Genomic DNA, 20,350 nt, shown 5'->3' with positions numbered 1-20,350 from the left:
ACTTTAAGGCCTGATGAGTAAAGTATGTGAGCAAGTCTTCAGGTCCCCCAACAAGCAATTTCATGGCGGGCCGTTTGACTGCATTGAGATTGAGGCAAGGGTCAAGTATGGCAGAGCATATATAGACAGCTATCTTCTCAGTGGCTTCTTGATATTGAACTATCTTCTTCATCATTGGTAAACTACAAATTTTTAACTCCTTGAAATTAGAATTGTACCAGGCCTATGTTATAAACAATCAAAATTGAAAATTGGATTGGCTTCAATTTCAAAGCAAGAATGATACTGTACATTTTGAACTTGTCATCAATCCAATGAGCAGTTATACCAAGCATGCCAACATTGCTTGGGGAATTTATCACCATCACAAGTAAGACTGATGTGTTGAACCAATGAGAGTAGATTGGTGATAGAACCTCAGACAGATTGGTATTAGATTCATTCAGAAACACAAGTGTGCTTTGATAAGAGAGATAATGAAGTTGTATTGACCATAGCAAGGAGTTCACAGATTTTTTGCATTGATTAAGGAGATAGGAAGATCATGGTTGACAACTAGGGAAACTAAAGAATTTTGGAGGTTGATGTGAGGGTTGACACTGCCAGCATTAAATAGGTTCCCTGGTCGGAACATGACCTAGGCTGGGAATATCATTGAGAGAAGAATGGAGCATCAAATCATCTTGCACTGCACATCTGAGCCATAAAGCATACACTACATATGTGCAAACATCTGAGTAAATCCTTAGCTATCAGCTACATACAGGTCTGCTCAGTTATCTGCTCATCTAGATAAAAAAATCATGTGTAATACATGCTGTAACTTTGTTCAGATTGAGAAACACATTTCAAAATATTGACTACATATATCACAATGGCTACTCAGGAAATATTCATGGAACTGTGTAACAGTAGCAGAATGGGAATCTGATCACTAGGACCCATATTCCCATCTGGGAACCTCTTTAATGCTGGCAGTGTGAGACTTAGATGAGAACTCAAGGCTCACTGATTGAGCAGGGTGGGGTATTATAATTTTAAATAATGAAGTTATATTTCAAATAGGAAGTAATTACAAATGAACATTTTAAAGAGAAAGGGAAAGGATAAAGGGACTGGTCTATTTAGACAAATCTAGGCAGACTACAGTCAAATGACTCCTTAAAAGGAGGTCTTAATCATGATTATAAGTGATTATTATTAATGAAAACTGGCTCCAAGGTTTTCCTTCAACCCTCTATTTGACAGTTTGAAGAGTGAGGTCAAGATCACTTGTTCTTATGGACACCAACCTGTGTACTTGGATATAGGCCACTACCCTTTGCCTTGTTGAAGGTCACCAACCTAGTAATGATTCTGCTTGGGGAAAGTAGAGGATCCAGAAAGGTGAAGGGTGTTTTACTTACTTTAATTCAGGGATTTGTCTAAAGTAATGAAGTAAATCACTAGTCTTATTGGTATAAGAATCTTGATTATGAACTTCACTATTACCTTAAAGTTGTTATTTAAATGATGGGTAATAAACTCTTGAAGCAAAATCTCTGAAGGCTGAGACAGGAGGGGTTTGTATACTCTCATTCACTGTTAACATCATTCAATTTCCCAAGTGGGAAGGGGGAAATGATTGAGAGTTTAGTTTGTAATAAAAGGATCCATCACTGCACACCTGAGCCATAAAACACACACTAAATATGTGCAGCAGGCTTAGTTGATAGTTGCTTATCATGTACATACAGGTATGCTCAGCTGTCTGCTCATTTGACTAAATGAATTGCAAGTGATACATCATGTAACTTTTTTGTCATTGACAAAATTGTCCCAAAAATCCACTACATATATCGTCATTGCTACTCAGGCAACATTCTTGCTGCCATTTTTCATTAACAGAAAGGGTGTTACATGAAGTTTAGTTGACAAAATTACACCATAACTTTTAGTCAGTGTATGTAGTCAATTTCTGGAATGGTTTTGTCACGCTGAAAAAAAGTTACAGCATGTATTACATATGAGTCACTCATCCAGATGAGGACATAACTGAGCAAACCTGAATCTCCATGGTAGCCACCTATTCACTCACCCTGCTGCATGTATGTAATGTGGGTCTCATGGCTCAACTATCCAGTGATAGATCCTTGTACAAAAATTTATACTTCCAATTGTGTTCCCCTTCCCACTTGGGTAAGTTGAAAGACGTTCACAGTGCACTGGTTCAGGGTTTATCATCACTAAATGTTATGATCATCACTAGTGATACTTAATTACAGATGTGTGTTACCTATATTATGTAGTATAAGCAGTTTGACTCTTGACACTGAGTTATGAGGTGCAAATGTTGTTTTATCACATATTACGTGTGGTTTTGAGTGTATGTGTATATGTAATGAGGTTATTCATATGTTATATTACGTGTTACATATATTTTCTAAGATTTATGTACGTGTAATTAGGTTTTCTATATGATAATTCTATATTACAAGGTATTTTTGGGTACTGTGTATGTATCAGGGCTGACAGTTGTCTTGATTGAAGGGCTTGACCTGATGTAAGACCTGGTACTACTATTGCCTTATATGTTGGACCTCAAGGAAAAATGGAAAAAGTTACAGCTTGTGTTTTTAACCGGATTTAACACAGCAAACACTGTATTTTTTTGTCTTCAGTGATGAATTTTGAGGTTTAATCTTTTTTAGAGTAGCAAAAAAAAAAAATTCTTCTCAATGTCCAACATATAATGGAATAGCTGTATCAATAAGAATTTTAAAGACTAGAGAACATGTGGGAATGCCCACCACAGTCAACAGCTTTGAAACTTTACAAGCAGCGTACAAGCTATGTTCTAAGTTCTTACCTTTACGTTTGTAATTTAGTTTCTGCCTAAAAAACTACACTGCACAGTGCCTGTGGAGGAGGCCCCCGACTTCGGGGGCCCAAAGATCTTGGCAATTTTGTCACATTTGTGTGATTTTTGTGGCCCAGAAGCGTACAATTATCCACAAAGGGGAAAGATTGGAAGAACATTCCTTACGCTGAACTTCATCCGTCTGAGTCAAGCCTCAGGCAGACTAGGAGACAAGCGGCCCTGAACACTCAGTATTAACGACTGAGCGCTCAGTGTTCCTCACTGAACACTTGGAAGCTCTCCATAAAGTATCCTTGAAACTTGCTCCACCTTTTGTTGATTTCCCTTATGAATCTTGACAATCTGGTATTCTGAATCTTCTTTCAGGGATGGGAATCTCGTCGTCACAATCCTACATATGATTGGTCAGTCATAAACCCAATCTCACTTCGAGTCAGATCCTGATCAGCTCAACTTATCATGGCTTTTGACAAACTTCATCTATAGGGTCATCATTCGCCTCGGCGTCTCTTCCGCCACTATCGAAGGCTTTGATCTCGACACCACCCACTTCAGTGGCAACAAAGCTTCAGCTTGTTCTGTCTTTGGACTTCCCATCAGCGCTCAATCCGATTCAACCTCCACAATAGCTCCATGTGCTGATCATTCCCAGGTACGTTCCCAATGAGATGAACCAATCAGCTTCTCATTACTGTTTGATTGATGTGGTTTGGAAAAAGCAGTGGCAAGAATTGTTGCCAGCCGTGCCTCTAGGTCCTTCATCACGTCACCTGTTCAAAATCGAGCAAACCGCCGAGACTTACCAATATCTGAAGTTACACATGATTCCTGATGGTTCGTAATCATTTGCTCATTTCCTACTGTGACCTTCTCTCCATCTCACCAGTGTTTCATTCCAGGTGGTCTTGCCCGATTTCGCGTCTATGGTCATCCCATCCCGATTTTCCCTGATAATCCGGTGTCTCGTTTTGACTTAGCCAGCGCCTTACTCGTAGCTCAAGTTGTTTCAACCTCTAATCATCATTATGGTGTAGGTTCAAACCTCATCCTACCTGGTCGGGGTCCCGAGAATATGGATGGAGGTTGGGAAACTCGTCGAAGTCAAAAGCCTGGTCACTCCGATCATGTGATCATCAAATTTTCAGTGGAGTCATATTCTTCAACTTTTAGAATTTCTTCCAAAATGTCAAATCTGACTTATCTATGGCCTTATGCTTCTATAGAAGTACAGCAGGGTATTTTGACTACACGGAGATTGACACAAATTATTTTATTGTACATCTTTCAGATCGAATTAAGTTTTGAAATCTTACAGCTGGTGATCGAGTGATGATTGTACAAAAGAGTTTAGAGGTAAGATTGGTACGGTTTATCAGGTGGATAGAACTACTAATCGGATTGTTTTACTGGAACCTGAGTTCTGGGTTAGTTTGGAATTCGTCACTTTTGATGTATTTTTGAGAGGTTTATGTTTTTTATGATTGATTTACTGATTGGGATTTGTATGATTTTGTTTAGACCGATAAGTCTGAAAAAGCTCATCCTGAATTACCTGAATATGTGAGAAGTGTTCCAATCGAATTCGAGTATAGTACAGTCAGACTGATGAGTCCAGGTTCAGACGAGTTAAGCATCCATCAATTTTTATTTTCTCCAAAATCACACTCTGGTCAAAGTTCCAAGTTTCTGATTTGATTTATTAATTGTAACAGGATTTACTATGAAAACTTACAAGAAGTTCAACATGAGTCTGTAAGAAATGGTTGAAGGAAAGAGATTCATTGGACAAGAATTGGTACACCACATTCAATACAACAACTTGAACCATTAAGAGAATCGGAGAAAATCATTCCTTGGCCTGTCGAACATAAATGGATGATAGGACTTCAAGATTCTGAGAAACGAATCGAGGCTCGTGAGCGTTATCAAACACTTATGGAAGCTGAATGGGCTAAGGAACTGCGTAGAAGGGATGGAGAGATTGTTGGTAAGTTGATTTGACACCTTGAAGAGTGAGCTTTCTTCGTAGATTGCTAAACTTCATACCTTATCCTATGCTCGCAGATCAACGGGTTATCGAGGTCTCACACGTCCAACCGAGAGAAAGTAAGCACTTAATTCTCATGATCTATCATCAGCCCATGATCATTGGATTTCCTATAATACCCAAGGCCTATGTGCGCTTAGAAATAAATTGGCTGACGTGATTGCCTCTGTCCTTGCTTTTTTTCAGATCGCAAAGACCTATTCGCACCACCTCTAGATACTTGGAAATCTACAGTAGATCCAGAAGAATATGAGGATTACCATCTTTGGCTATCAAGTTCACCAGAACTAAGAAACCGATTCCCAGATTATTTTCAAAATCCGACCAAAAACATCCCAATAGTACCGGGATTATTAGTACCAGATTGGGAATTTTCCGCAGGACGTCATACAAGACGTTATAAAACAAAAGAATGGGAAACAAAGTTAAATGAAAAGGTTAATCAACATATTGAAGAAGAACTTGAATGGATGATAGAAAAATCTAAAGTAGTAGGAATCAAATTAGATTAACATCAAACCCAAAACGAATTAGAAATCTCAACTGAACGTAGACCATCAGCATTAGGAGTATCCAAGAAACCCAAGATTTCGAAACCAGAAATTAAAATGGTGAAAAATCGAATCAAACAATTGAGGGCTAAATTTTCAAAGGTTGAAGTTAAAGCTACACTTGATCTTTTACCTGCTTTAGAAATTTTCAATTCTGATAGGATGAGGGACATATTAAGTAAACCTGCTGGCATGTACTGGGACCTGTACTTGATTCACTTGATGCTCAATCTAATAGTAGTAGTAGTACTTCTTCTACAATATGAAATGTAATGCATCATTCAAATCTCTTGATTTAATCTTAAATCAATCAACATTGTGCCTCTTTATTGAGTAAAGGATCAAAGAATGGATTCAACTTTTCATTCGAGTGGATCTGCAAATCAGTTTGCACCGGAAGACTTTACTGCTGTATGGGTAAGGAGAGTATACAGGCTGCTGCCCTTGAGAACATGACAAAATTGATTGGGCTGTTGTGAACTCATGGTCATTTTTTAATGCTTCACTACATTTATGATATATTGGTATATGTATGACTTGAGAGCCAAAGGGGTTGAGTGTAGATGTGCACCTTACAATGTATTCCTGGAGATCTTATTTACAGATGACTTTGAAGGCAAATCCTTCTCATTAGCTTTGGAGAACTTCTACAATTACAATTTTTTCCTTTATCAATCCTGAAGCTAGAGTTCCCAAATTGTATGTGAATGGTATTGATAAGAAAGTAAAAATCCCAAGAATAAATAAAGGTTGAAATGGTTTATGAATCTTTTGAAGGTAATGACCATATACTTTTTCAATAGTTGATTCTACATTCTTGATTGAAACTTCAAATGATCTAATCTTATTTAATTCTTTGTTTTGGTTTGATTTCTTTTCAATTTCTTTTATTACATTTTCTTCTGATGTAGAGTTTTCAGAATTTATTAAATCACATGGAATCGATGAATGAAAGATTGGATTCTCATAGTATTCTTCTAACCCAAATTCTTTCAAAATTTCATTGACTTTTTCGACCAAATTTGTCAGCTTTTCAAAAATAAAAAAATCTTGATCAGTTTTTGTTTGAAAGATTGAATCAGAGTCAAAAAAGACGTACAGAAGAATGTCCACTTCCCACTTCTGAAGCTAAAAAGATCTACTTTGATTGTCATTTGTAAGATAACAAAATCGAGCGAATGGAACAAAATGGAATTCATTTGGTTTATAGCATGTGTTAAAGCTATTCTAAAAGTCTTTAGTTGAGGAGATTTGAGAGCTAATGGGCGTGAAAGTGATAAATGTAATCGATCATCTAGAGTCAACAAAAAATGAGCCTAAGAGCTACAAATCATCATCAAGACAGATTGGGGTTTTTTGCTTACTTTGACTGGTTATCAAGTTATGCCATTTTGAAGAACTCTCTTGACAAGTATCTTATGATTTTCAATAGAATTGATTTAATCTCTTTCTTTTTTAATAACCAATTCATTCAAAATCAGTTTCTCTTTGAATTCTTTTATCATAAGACAAAGATGAACACAACTAACTTGAAAGGTATATGTGAGTAGGCCAATCACCTTCTACATGTTCTTTTATTCTTTTCCTTCCTTGATGTAATGCAGGATCATCTATTGGAGGAGGTTTAGCATCCTTTTTTGGCAAATGGTTAGTTCTTTGATTCAAGAAAATCAATTCAAAGGAGAATGGTAATCAAGATATTAACTTGGTTTAGAGGAAAAACTTGGTGGAGGTAGTATATGTCTGTTCAATCAACAGATAAGATGTTTTGGTATTGTTAGTTAGTTGTTTGAATTTATTTCCCAAGTTTGATAGAAAAGAAGTAAAGCTGACCTTCGCTTAGGTCGGCTTTTGTTCTTTTGTTCTTCGTTCTTCATTGTGTTTTCCTTGAATTTGGTTGTCTTTTGTTGTTGCTCGTCACATTTCAAGTCCACCCAACTTAACAATCAACAACTTGTTTTCAGCTGTTCAAGTGATAAAGAGAACAGAAGTCATGATGATCAGATGAATTCTAATTAGCGCATGACCGTGATGATTGACTAGAGAGGATTGGAAATGCAACAAACCGTTGACAGCCAAGTTACCAAGAAGCACTAGCAGCACGTTGAACTTCTGTATCATGAGATTGTAATAAGAACATGATAGGTTCTAAAGTATCCCTTCCTACTTCTCTAACATCTTTTTCAGTAATCTCGGAAAAGGCCAAAGCAGCTGGTCGTTGTAAGTCAACATTATCGGAGAAGGATAGAGTTGAGTGACTTGAGCGGTTCTCCAGTGAAGAAATTGGTACCGGTTTGATCTAAACAAAGGGTAGATTGATGGTGAAAGATGAGAGTTGAAAGTCAACGGTCGAATAGTGCTGTTGGGGCTGATGAAGGTTTAATGATGACACTCGAGGAACTGCAAGAGACTTGCTACCGCATCACGCTCATGTTTGAGTAAAAGTGGTTCATAACCAAATCCATGAGGACCACCTAAGAATAATGATGAACAGATGTCGTTGATGATGTTAATTATGATCTGATAGTTCTGACATCGATTCTACCCTTTACTAGTAATGATAGTCTTGATTTGTGATTTGATATAACTGTTTGTGGTTGTTTTTGTGATCACAAGCTGTAAACAAGACCTGAGACTCTCTGAGGAATAAGATAGCTTGATTTCCTTGTGGACGATGTAAGGATGGCATCGAGACCGGACATACTCTCTTCAGGATCTGGATCCCGAAGCTCCAACCCCAATCTAAAATGGGAATTGCGGGGAATCTTTGCCCGGTAATGGCCTTGAGCATATGTTTTGACAGATGCCCCATGGGTTCATACAAAGGGCAGGACCGCTCAGCCCAGCTCATCACTGTTGGTGAAGTTGAATGATGGCTCAGTGCTCCTGAGGTCAACACCCGAGTCTGGCTGCTGGGTATGGGGCAAACTGGGCGGGCTCAGCGTTCCAATTTGGCCTGGACAGAAATTTCACAGTTTTTTTGATACTTTTGCGCAACAGCTTTGGGCCCCCGACGTCGGGGGCCTTCTCCACGGGCACTGTGCTGGCAGCAACTCATGTTAAGCGGGATCATATTTACATCTTATATTTCAAGTATTGGGGAGATGCAAACTTAGTGGAAGAAGCAGTGCCACTTGCCACGAGCGACAAAATTTGAAGACAGGCTGGAAGTATATGATAGTGATCAAATGCCAGGAGGTGGACTGAAGGGTCAATTAACAAATTAGGGAGTAAGAATGCAGCAAAGCAGATAATAGACTAAACAGTAGTGGAAGTATAACACAGGTAAAGACAATTTGCTATGGATTTGAAAAATTTAGTGCAAGATGAAAAGTGGTATGGATTGGGATATGGGACTGTGTGTTGGATAGATGAACAAGCTGAGGTCCCACATTGCCTTTTTATAGCATGAAAATTAAGCTTCACAAAGTCAGATAGTACATGGCCAACACAGACCAGAGATGTTGATGATTTTGCAAAGCATTGTACAAACTGATGCTTTTGAAAAGCATCAAATAATCATGTTGTACCAAAAGATGACCAAATGTGATTCCACACACTTTCAAAGGGGAAAAAAGAGGTGGGAAGTAACTTAGGGTTTCTATTACTGAGGCAATGTGAGGTACTTATATAGACAAGCATCATGTACTGAAGGACAAATAAGGAAATCACCAAAAGGTGGTACAATCAGAGGGGATCTATGATCGCCGATATACAAGTGAGTCAAGAAAGGTAGAGGAAAGAGGATGACCAAATCCAGCACTCTGGATTTGGTTTACAATTAGTGGTTGTTTGGATATGGAGTAGATTGCGGTACATAGTAGGTACGGATCTGGCAAGATCCGTTACATGAGTGAACAAGATATGTTTAGTATAAGAAAGAGAGATAATGAAAAATAGAGAAAGCATATAAAAGCGCAAAATCAGGGAACAAAGGAATAGCTATATTGGGGAATCACACAAATGCCTGCTTTTCAAATTAGCATCTGTGGGTATGTATCAAAAGTTGTGCAAAGTGTGGCCAACAAAGGTCTTTGAAGATTGAACGAGGTGAAAAGCACTATTTTAAAGTGACGATCTAATGGCTGACAGAGGGCTTTGATGATTGAACCAAGCCAGATTGAGTAAAACAAACAAAGGCAACAGCGCAAACAATCAGTAGGAACAATTGAAGAGAAACACAAGCCAGGTCAGATAGAAAGCATGCATGCCAGGTCAAAAAAGGGGACCAAAGCCAAGGAAGTAAACGGTACTTCATGCGGGTGGCTTGTACATTTTTATACTTTAGATAGAAAACACAATTTAACATCAAAGATAAAAAAATACACTTGCTATCTCTCCGTCCATGAATCAAGCTACCATGGTGTGTTGATTGGTGTTGACAGGTGGCTTGATACGACTGCATTGAGATCTTTGTTGATGTTGGTGAGAGAGTTGCTGATCAAGCCTTCCTTTTCTTGGCAGCAATTCTTGATTGTGCTGTCCATGTCTTCCAAAAGAAAAATACTGCCAGACCAGGAGGGTGCATCCAGTAGTGGTGTATTCAGAGCCAACAGCGGAAATAGAATCAGGAGGAGCAATACTGGTAGACAAATGATATGGGTACTGGAAGGGATTGAGCTGGGGGGCCACTAGGTTTTGCTGACACATGCACTGCACAGAGTATTTGACCCAATGAAAGGGTGTTGATAGTGCCTTGGAGGGCATTTTTGATAAAGGGATATAAAGTCCAACAAAGCTTATAAGAGTCTACTTTGGGATATAAGAGCATATATAGAGGGTATAAAAGTATATTTTGGATATAACATTGACTCTCACGTAAGTCAGATGAGTAAGTTGTGAATCTCCAAAGTTTACATCTTGGAGGAAAAGGTACCTGGAACCCAGTCAGGCGGTGGCACCTGTCATATCTGCTTGGCATTTGTGAAGCTGATCAGGTTAGGTTTGAGTGTGCAGAGGCATGTACTGTCAGATCCTGGGAATATCATTGGGCAGGCTTGGCTGGGTGTGGCCCCGGGTCATAGCCCTACTACAGCAGAAATCATTGTTATGTTATTGAAAAACCATAAAATATCTGAATTGGAAACCCCTTATTATGGGGTTTCAAGTTGGCTTTTTTATGACATGATATGCTACAATAGGGGGGCTCAAGTCAAAATTTTTTACTACTTTTATTGTAAAAAACTTTCCCCAATTGCATAAAATTTACGCAAAATTTTATGAAATTGGGAAATGTTATACAACATCCCAAATTTTTTTAAGCAGCAAATTTGCGTAAATTTACTGCTCAGAAGGAGATCTGAAAGAAAAAAATTTGGTCCTTTTTTACGAATTGGGAGAAGTTTTTACAGCACGGTACCGTAAAAAACTTTCCCCAATTTTTTAAGAAAGGGCCGTAAATATTTTGACTTGAGCCCCCTTAATAACTTGCACATTGTTGTAAAATATGCATATAATTCTTTTAAATTGAAACCCCTCATTGTTATTTGCTGAGAGACAACATATGATGCAATACATACTAAATTACAGCATAAAATTTCTACTTATGTACCATGTGTGATAACCAAGATTGTGTACATTGTAAGTACCCAGCCTGATCCTTGGTATGAATAGCACTTGAACCTTTGGGGTAAAAAGTTACAAATTGCACATTTCCGCCATCACCAGACATGCTGAACAGAGGAGCCGCTTTTTCAAGGTAAACTAGCTTCATTTCTTTAACTTGTTCAGATGGTTTTTATCCAATAAATATTTCATGCACTTTTCAAAACCAAGGAATAAACCAAAGAAAAAGATGCTGGAGGTCCGAGATGTGTGGCATCTGCCCGTACCTTTGTGCATCTTTTGCACATCTCACAGATCTGGTATCATGCTACAAGGTTTTACGAGATATGGATATGCCTCACTGCTTCATTCAAATCAATTGATAGTTTGGATATTTTGCGGCTACTGGGCGAAATAATCGCGCTTCCGGTTCCACTATTTTCCCATTCGCCATCGATATGCATCCAAGACCAAGTGAAGCAGTAAGTTCCATCGGGGTCGATCTGCGTATTGACTATTTTTTGGATTTTATCAAAAAAACAAACGTATCAAATTACTTATAAAGGTCGAATGACTTTGGATGTTTCTGCAAGTCTGCCTATGACATACCGTCGCCTGGGTAATACTGACTTATACAGCCTCGGGGCTTGAACATGCCTTGTGAAGTGCGCTGACGAAGTGCTGGTAGATCTCGTTGTGAGCAGATGAGAGTGGAAACTCCAAGTCTGCTTGAAATTCATCACTAACTTAACATTTTCATTTTTTTCCCATTGTACTGGATAGTAGGGCAGCGAACAAAGAGATCCTCCATTGGCACCGTTCCCAGTTGCGCCAGGTGTGTAACAAATTTGTCACGAACGCTGTCCACTAACTCGGCCTTTCAAGGCTCAGCAATGATCCTTCGATGATTGAATCAGGATTTGTGCTACATCAGAACTCACACATTATTCTCCGTTCATCCTCTAAATCCATTATCAATGCGATCATCCAGGGTTGAGAAAACACATGTATAATCAACATACGCCTTCTAAACATTTTCAGTAGAGCACATAAAGAGACTGGTCTTCAACATCAGGACTCACTTGCTGACCCCAAGGTGAAGGGTAGTACACACAGGAGTACAGTCAACAGCAGCATTTTAAGCATATTGAGTGGAGCAGAACTAAGACTTATTTAGTACAGTTTTTGATATCAGATTCTCAAAAAGAAAGTCAATCACAAGCACGAGCAATCAAACCCTGCTAAACAAGCAAGATGAGCTCTTTTATACTGTTGGTTCTTATCGCAACTTATCATAGTAATTATTTCTGATGGGTCATGGATCCAGTCATCTTCGGAGTTGATCGGAAATCTGACATACATGGACTGCAACTAGCAGCATCTTGGAGGTATAGACAATCAGTGTTGCTATCAGTCGACTCGAATCGACAGTAAAATGAAGTCCTCCGCACGCCTCAGTCATCTGAGACGAATTTTCTTTGAAGATTTGTGTAGATGCTGCGGTACCCGACTGAATCTGAATCGCGCCCAGCAGCTTCACCAAGGCGAGGCTGGGTCACCGATGTCAATGTACCTGAATTGAAATTGAGTACAATCGTGTGGTTGACGAGTTTGCTGTGTTGTGGTTTGATCAAACCCAAAATGCAGATGAAAATAAGCAACCCACTTCCACCCGATCTCAAACCAGTCACATCTGGTTGAGTGATGGAGGGGACAGGGTTGAAAACGCCAAACCGACATTTCTTCGAGAGTTCTTTTCAATCGGGTGAAGATGAAGTTATTCGAATATGTCCAACCCGAACATGTCTAGATCTGAGTCATAAAGTCTCTTGTTTATCTGTTTCGATCAACTCGCACGTATCTGGTACGGCTTTTGTGATATGAGGGGAATTTATTGGGCACCCAGTGCCGTGGACGGCAGTGGACGGCTCATTGCAGTTCGATATCATTCAATCAATCGTTTCATTCGTTCATTATCCTTATCACTTATTTATTCGTTATCTTGATACTATTTGTATGAACACTAGTTCACTTATTCCAACATGCATGATTTCAGTCTCTCCGACTGGCTTCACGACACAAGCAAAAACACCGGCGCTTGAAAAAAAACTGTTCACACGTGTTTCTCTCGCATTCTTTGAAATGTTTCTTTATACTTGAAAATGCCTCACAGATTCACAATCACTACACACATTCTTATCTCACTTTTTTTGTTCAACTTTTTTCACTGGATTTTTGTGTCGAAATAACAATCGTTTTGATCCTTTTTTTTCTTTCAAGAAAATAAAAATCTCATTGAATTCTAACCTAAATAAAACTAAACATACATTTCATTCATTCATTCCATATGTCATAAAAAAACCCATTAAAAATCGTGTTATAAAAATATTATAAAATCTATCTATCCATCAATCAATCAATGAAAAAAAATACATGAAGATCTCCTTTGGTTAACTTCATCAAATCAAAAGAAATCCACTCTTTCACACGATAACAAAAATAACACATCATTTCTGTTCTCTACCAAGTGTTTCTATCAGTTTAAAATGTAGGCCAACCACCCACATCAGATCCGATTTCTTGACGTCTAGCCACATGTGTAGGAATCGATTGATTTAACCAAATCTTTCGAATTTCATCCCATCTGACTCTATGTAAAAATTGAGGTCTACCTCTCCTATAAACCAAAACAAAAGAAACCTATCAATGATCCAAGTTTCAAAGAAAATAATCAAAATACTAACTTGATCCCCATATCATGTTCTCCATGTTCATCTAAATAAGGTGCCATGGTAAACGTTCCATTTTGCGTAGACAAATATAAAACCGAACATTTTTTGATCAAAAGATAAAGTCCAATCGAACCACCACAGCTACCATAAACAAACGCAATGATAAGCATAAACTTCTTTACGAAGAAAGAAAGAAAGAAAGACCAAAAAATAAAGGAGTGAATCAAGAAACTTACTTCCACATATGCACATTACATTCTCCATTCTCAGGGTCATCCGATAAATTTCTACTAGTACAACAAAAAGCTTGTACACAAACGACCGTACCACAAAGTAAACAGATCCCAGGATCTTGTGGTATCATCTCACATCTTTCACATTTTCTCTGCTAGGCAGATTCACCCAAGACTTTTCAAATTTATATGGTAATCCAATCAAGTCATAAATTACGGAATGTTCTAATGCGATTGATTTGATCATATCTTCATTTTCAAAGATATCTATCCATTCTTCTGTATCTGATGTGGTGGTTGATGTTGTGGATCGATTTTGTAATTGCTTGTTCATTCTTGAGGTAGCACTTTCATATTGTTCTAGATGATCGATCCAACTAATCATAATAGATTGAATTCCTTCTGCTTTACGTAAACTTGGATCTTCTTGTGATTTTCCACCTTCATATAATATTTCAACAACACTAGGTACACCAAGTTCTTGTCGTAATCTTGTGTGTTCTGATCCCATTTGATTTTCATTTTCATTTTTTGAAACTAAAATCACACTCTTTAACATTGCAGATCTTCTTAAGAATGGTAATGTAAATCTTCTAATCAACTTCTCGAAAATCAAATCATCAATCTCAACAGCTTTTCTATCTTTAATCTTACAAGCTTCCAATACTTTCATCAAGATCGCTTTCAATGATTTTCCTTCTCGTTCTCTTTCTTCTTTGGTTTCATGTACATCTTCATTCTCTTGATCTTCTGCAATCTTCCACCAATCATTCGGATACTTTCTAACCATATAACAAACACCAAGTAAAACCCTTAAAACTTCAATATAATAACATAATGGCATCACTAATGAAAAGGCTTCTGGACAAATCGCTGCGCAATGAATCACAAGTGAAAATGGATCTGTAAAGATGATAGGTAATTTACCGAAATCAGATCTTCTCGTAAACATATTATCAGTAATCATAGGTGGTCTAAGTTGTCTCATTAATAAACCCATCGCAAATTTCTTGGCACTTCTACATCCAGTTTCAATTTCAAGTATCGAAACCATCACAGCCAATAAACTTCTAATCAATTGTTGTTGTGTTTCATTTAATGCATTCATTACGCCTCCGTTGATAAGTTGACCTCGACTTGAGATTTCATTACATTGAAGTGTATAAGCTACTAAATCTCTTGGAATCTTAGGTCTTACTTGAGTATCACCGCATTCTCTTCCTAAGGCGCCACTGACCATTAAGAACCTTTGTAGCATTGTAAATTCTTCTGATCTAGTACTACTCAATCTTGATGCTTCTTCAGGTAAAGTAGCATGAATAAACCAAGGTATGATTTCATCACAATTGGTTATATTCAAAACCGAAGTATAACTTGCTGTACCGAATTCTTCAATCATTTCATCTTCTAAACTATCGATTGATGAAAGCCATTCCATTAAATCAAGTTTAACTTCATCTGGTTCTTGAATCATTGAAAGATCCGGATCAATTGCAGGTAAAAAGATATTTCCAATACTCTTACAAAGTGGACAAAGGTATTCACATCTTTCTGGATTCTCGGGATGATTTCTGGTCACTTGTGTTGAATGTCTTAATTCGATTGAAGTATAATAAGTTTGAAAACATGATAAATGCATCATATGACCACAAGCCGATGTAAATAATCCGAATTTCGTATTATTTCGTGTTGGGAATCCCATCGCATGCCATTCAACTGCTTCTACATTTCCATCGGATCCAATTCGAGTTTCAGAAAGATTGACGGATTGTCGACTAGCTACACCTGCTGGTCCACCTTGTCTTCCATCGAGATCTAGACTATCAGGTGTTAAAACCACTTCTTGTAACCATGGTTCTGCTTCTTCTGGTGTTAAATCTGATGGAGTAATCTTAATCATTCGACTTGATTGAATTAATCCTAAAGCTCCAAAGCATCTAGACTTGGTTAAATCTTCTTGACATAAAATACAATTCCCATGTACTTTTTCAATTTCGACTTCAATTTCACTTTGATTGACATTCATCTCATCACTTCCAATTTCTTCATCTGAATCTTCATCTAAATCATTTTGCATCACAAAAGCTTGTTGAGCTGCTGCAAATTGTTTCATAAGTGCAGCTTGTCTCGCTTTGGCTGCTTCTTTCTTTTGATCTTCAATTAGATTTGTTTGATCTTCTTGACTTAAACCTCCACTTTTAGAATCAGAGTTACCAGATTTAGGTCCAGATCGATCAGGTAATCCAGTCAATCTTGTCATCGTATCCAAACACCAATTCACTTTTCTTTTCACTCCTTTCATAGCCGGTTCACCGTCTACCGCTTCTAACATCATCATCAAGGACATAGCATGTGGGTTAGCACCTTTCAAAGGAAGTTTACGTTCAACAGCCATGTTCGCAAACGATTCTGGTTGTTCAATTAAAGCTTTCATCACCAAATGAATAGCTTGATCAGCAAGGTATTCAGAATACCCTTTCATCGTCGGATTCACCCTTGCCAAAGCATAAAAGATAATTTGTAGCAAAACTTCTGAATTATAAGTATGAAGTAGTCCAGTAAACGGTCCCGGATTGACTTTAAGTGGCATAGGTAAATTAACCGGATCAACTTCATTACTGATCTTTTTTAATCGTTCAACCATTAACTTTTCAGCTTCTTCTCTTTGATTTCGACCAAATCGACAATAATATGGATCAATCTCTAAATAAAATTCTGGTTTAAGACTATAAATTCCTACATCATTGATCCCACTGGGTTGTTTAAAATCTGCTAAAGCTTTTAAAGTTTGATCAAATCCTGATTCTGGCATATATCGATCTGGAATTCGCTTGATGATATCGGAATATGGCATTGGTGATAAACAAAGAATATGAATGATTTCTCGTCTTAAGCCATCTTCCTTACCAGTTTGACTCACACCAGCCGGTTCAGAAAGGATGATGATGAGAAGATGCAAGAGTTCTTCTAACATGGTGATCATTTGACTAGGTTCGTAATTCCGATCACTAAGTAGTTCACCATTACACCATTGTCGTAATCCGAATCGATCTACAATCGCCACTAAGACGTGACTGGGATCCTTAGCTGATAATAAAACTTGAAGCTGATAAATATCTTGATCGAATGTGGTCTCTCTTAGACTATATTCTCGATAATGTAGTCCTTGTGCTCTAAAGCCGAAACCGTTCCGAACCCAAAGTCCTGCACGAACTTGAGCTAGGAGTGATGCCACTACAATTAAATAAACCAAAATGTTAATGAGGTGATCACGATTACGTAAGGAAATAGGTCGAACAGCTTACCTCTCAGAACATCCTCAGATACGATCAGCGCACCCAAATCTACACCATCATGATTAGGAGGTTCAACCTCAGCAAAAAGGTCTGCGATGCCACGAATCGGAAGACCATCAAGATTTTGAAAATCGATTCTATGAATATGTCGAAGAATCTCGGCCAAGAGCCAATTAATCGGATGATGAAAACTAACAGCCTCTTTATCTATCCTAAAATCAATACATTTATAAGTAACTGCAGATGAAGGTGGAGTCACTGAAAGACTTGAACCAAGTAAAGCAGATCCGAATTGAACTTCATGAAAACTATACTGTCTTGTAAGCATATGACCTACTAAAACACGGATTGCATTCACGAATTCTTGATTACTTGCTTTTGCATAACATTCACCAAAGAATTTACAAAGTTTAGCTAATTGAATCGTTAGATTAAATGCAGTCACCCAAGCATCAGATTCGAATTCCACATGAACGTTTGCTGCTCGTTTGTTAGGGTTCATATTCGTAAATAAATCTACAAAGGTGATGAGATCCATTAAATGCTTTGTGTCATGACAGATGGCCGCTTGTACACCTGGTGAGCTCAAGATTAAATTCAATTCGTGAAATAAATGATAATATCGTTTGTGTCGAAAACTCATCCCTTCAGGATCGATCGTTTTCTTTCGAAGGTCAGGAGGATAGATAATATATCTGAAATCACCATGTACCAAATTTGAAGGTGCAAATTGATGAGTAAAGAAAGAATAGAGTAAATCGAGGATCATCTTCAAGAATCCATGATCGGTGACCAAGACGACCACTACACTTGGAACCGTAACGATTTGAAGACTGAAGAGTAAAATGTTGTGCTCAGGTTCACGATCGACCAACAAGTTGTACTCGATCAATTGAGGAAAGACTGAAGTGAACAAAATACCGAGTTGTAATTTGGTAGGTTGTCCCAAAGCCAAGAGTGAGATATAAAGACTTTTTAATCGATCTCGAGCATCTTTCCAAAGTTTGATATCATTTAATAAAAATCTTGCAAATCGACTTTTATCACCTCCTTCATAACCTACTTCAGGTTTACCACAGATTTTGTCAGCTATTAATTGCTTGATCCAAGTTTCTTCCTCTGGTGGAACATTGTAAAGACGGCAGGCAGCCAGGTCTACTAAGAAAGCAATCACGAGTTCGGCAATTTGTTCACAAAACAGATCATGCGCGGTTCGTACAGTGACCGTCAAGTCTATACTTGCAATCATTTTGGCGGCTTGTAGAATGTCATCTGCATCGCTAGAAACTTCGATGATGTCTCTTCCCTACAGAAAACAGAATGGATAAATTAGATTTTTACGCTTATTATCAAGTGACTGATACATTGAGAGTAAGAGTGGTACCAACTTTACTGTCCACTCGATTCGCTATTTCCAAAGCTTCTCTCCGAGAACAACCAGTAGCCCTGGAGACTTGATCAATAACTTGTGCATAACTATGTTTCTCATCGTTCCACAAGACAAGACCCCAGGGACCCGCTCCTTTAGGTTTTTCTTCAGGGAGCCGCTCATCATGATTGCGCCACTTTGACCACTCATCATCAGTTCCCTCACCAGGCCCACGCAAGACTTCAAATTGGCCAACTTTTCCAACGATCCCAAAAGTAGCAGGTGTAGGAGGAGGGGCCACAGGTGTTGCAGTTGAGGTAGATGCATCAATACTCTTACCCTTTCCCTTCTCTTGACCTTTATTATCCCAAAGTGCAGTAGACCGATTGGTAGGTGTTGAAAGTCCCGGATCTTCAGCCGGAGGAGCGTTCTGTAAATGATAAGGATTATGATGATGAGAGTATTGCGTATCGATATCCATTGAGTCGTCTGAAGATGAGAAAGAGTTTCGAGGCATTTCGAGGTAAGCATTTTCTTCAATTCTACTTAATTCACTGTAAATGTTATCAACTGAATTAGGAGGCGTCATATCTTCGGGACTTCTATCCAGAGTGATAAGAAGAAAATCAAGAGCGATTGTAACGATCTGTTCGATAACATCTTTACATTCCTTTGGTAATGGATTGAGATAAGTTTTCTTTGATCCTGGAACCTCGTTTAATTTGTCTTCTTCTAGTTTCTTAAGCGCTTCTTCTTTTTCTTCCAATGTTAAATTTGAATGATATTTACAGTTGATTTCAGTCTTCCAAGCTTCTGTATCACCGCAATCGCAACATCCACAACCGGTGGTGTGAATTGAATAAATCACATCATGACCAACGTGATCAGAGGCATGAAAGCATTTAGAGCATAATGCACAAGTCGTATCGAGACCACAATCACTAGAAGTAAAAGATAATTTGATTAGTTTGATCACTGATAGAAAGGATGACGTCATGGGTAAAGTGCGCTGAAGGTAAAGAGTAACTCACCTGCAATGATAAACTCCTTCACCTTTTTCAAAGACATGACCACAAGGTTTTCCTCTTCTATTTTGACCATATTCCACAGCTTCTTCACCTTGAGCTTTCACCAAAGAGAAAGAAGGGCCGACTTTAGGTAGCGTAGTGATCGGGATAGGATCGCCATTAGGTAAATGAAGTTGATCAATTTGATTAAAAGCATTTTCAGGAAAGAAATGAGTAGCCCATTTGGGTTCCAAAGCAAAACTATAAAGAGTTTTTAACATTTGAGTTGAAGTAGTTGGACATGATACTAAGTTTTGACGATTAGGAGGAACAGCAGGTGAATCAGATGAAGTCGAAAGATAATCGATTTTTGATAAGAAAGTATGTAAAGAGATCGAATTGCGAATCGGATTGAGTTGTTTATGACGAATGATGAAAGGCTTTCCATCTAAAAGAGTATGAGTATCTTGATATCTCGTATTGGAATCCATGATGATGATGGTGATGATGATTAAAGTTCAAAGTAAAGACAATGACCATGACCATGACCATGACCATGACCATCACGCTCAAACCCAAACTTGAACAAGCTCGATCAAAAATACCCGAATCAGAGCGATCGGATACTACATATTACAGGGCTCTACACAACAACAGCACCCTCAACACACATCACATCATAATGAAGTCTTCGAACGTCTTAATGAAAGA

The 20,350-nt window shown here is 38.1% G+C and overlaps 1 protein-coding gene across 1 annotated transcript; it reads right to left on the bottom strand.

The window, feature by feature from the left end:
- Positions 1–13,543: 13,543 nt before the first annotated feature.
- On the bottom strand, positions 13,544–20,130 carry MELLADRAFT_108006 (uncharacterized protein; the record flags this gene model as incomplete). The annotated part of the gene is made up of 7 exons (XM_007411645.1): positions 13,544–13,679; positions 13,747–13,875; positions 13,971–14,122; positions 14,185–17,201; positions 17,273–18,569; positions 18,652–19,573; positions 19,664–20,130. The coding sequence occupies 7 exons, from the start codon at positions 20,128–20,130 to the stop codon at positions 13,544–13,546; spliced, it is 6,120 nt and encodes a 2,039-aa protein (XP_007411707.1).
- Positions 20,131–20,350: the final 220 nt, after the last annotated feature.

This window comes from Melampsora larici-populina, assembly GCF_000204055.1.
Source record: "Melampsora larici-populina 98AG31 unplaced genomic scaffold MELLAscaffold_26, whole genome shotgun sequence".
NCBI lineage: Eukaryota > Fungi > Basidiomycota > Pucciniomycetes > Pucciniales > Melampsoraceae > Melampsora > Melampsora laricis-populina.
Note: the sequence above shows the minus strand (reverse complement) of the source record. Positions and strands in the feature narration are given on the sequence as shown.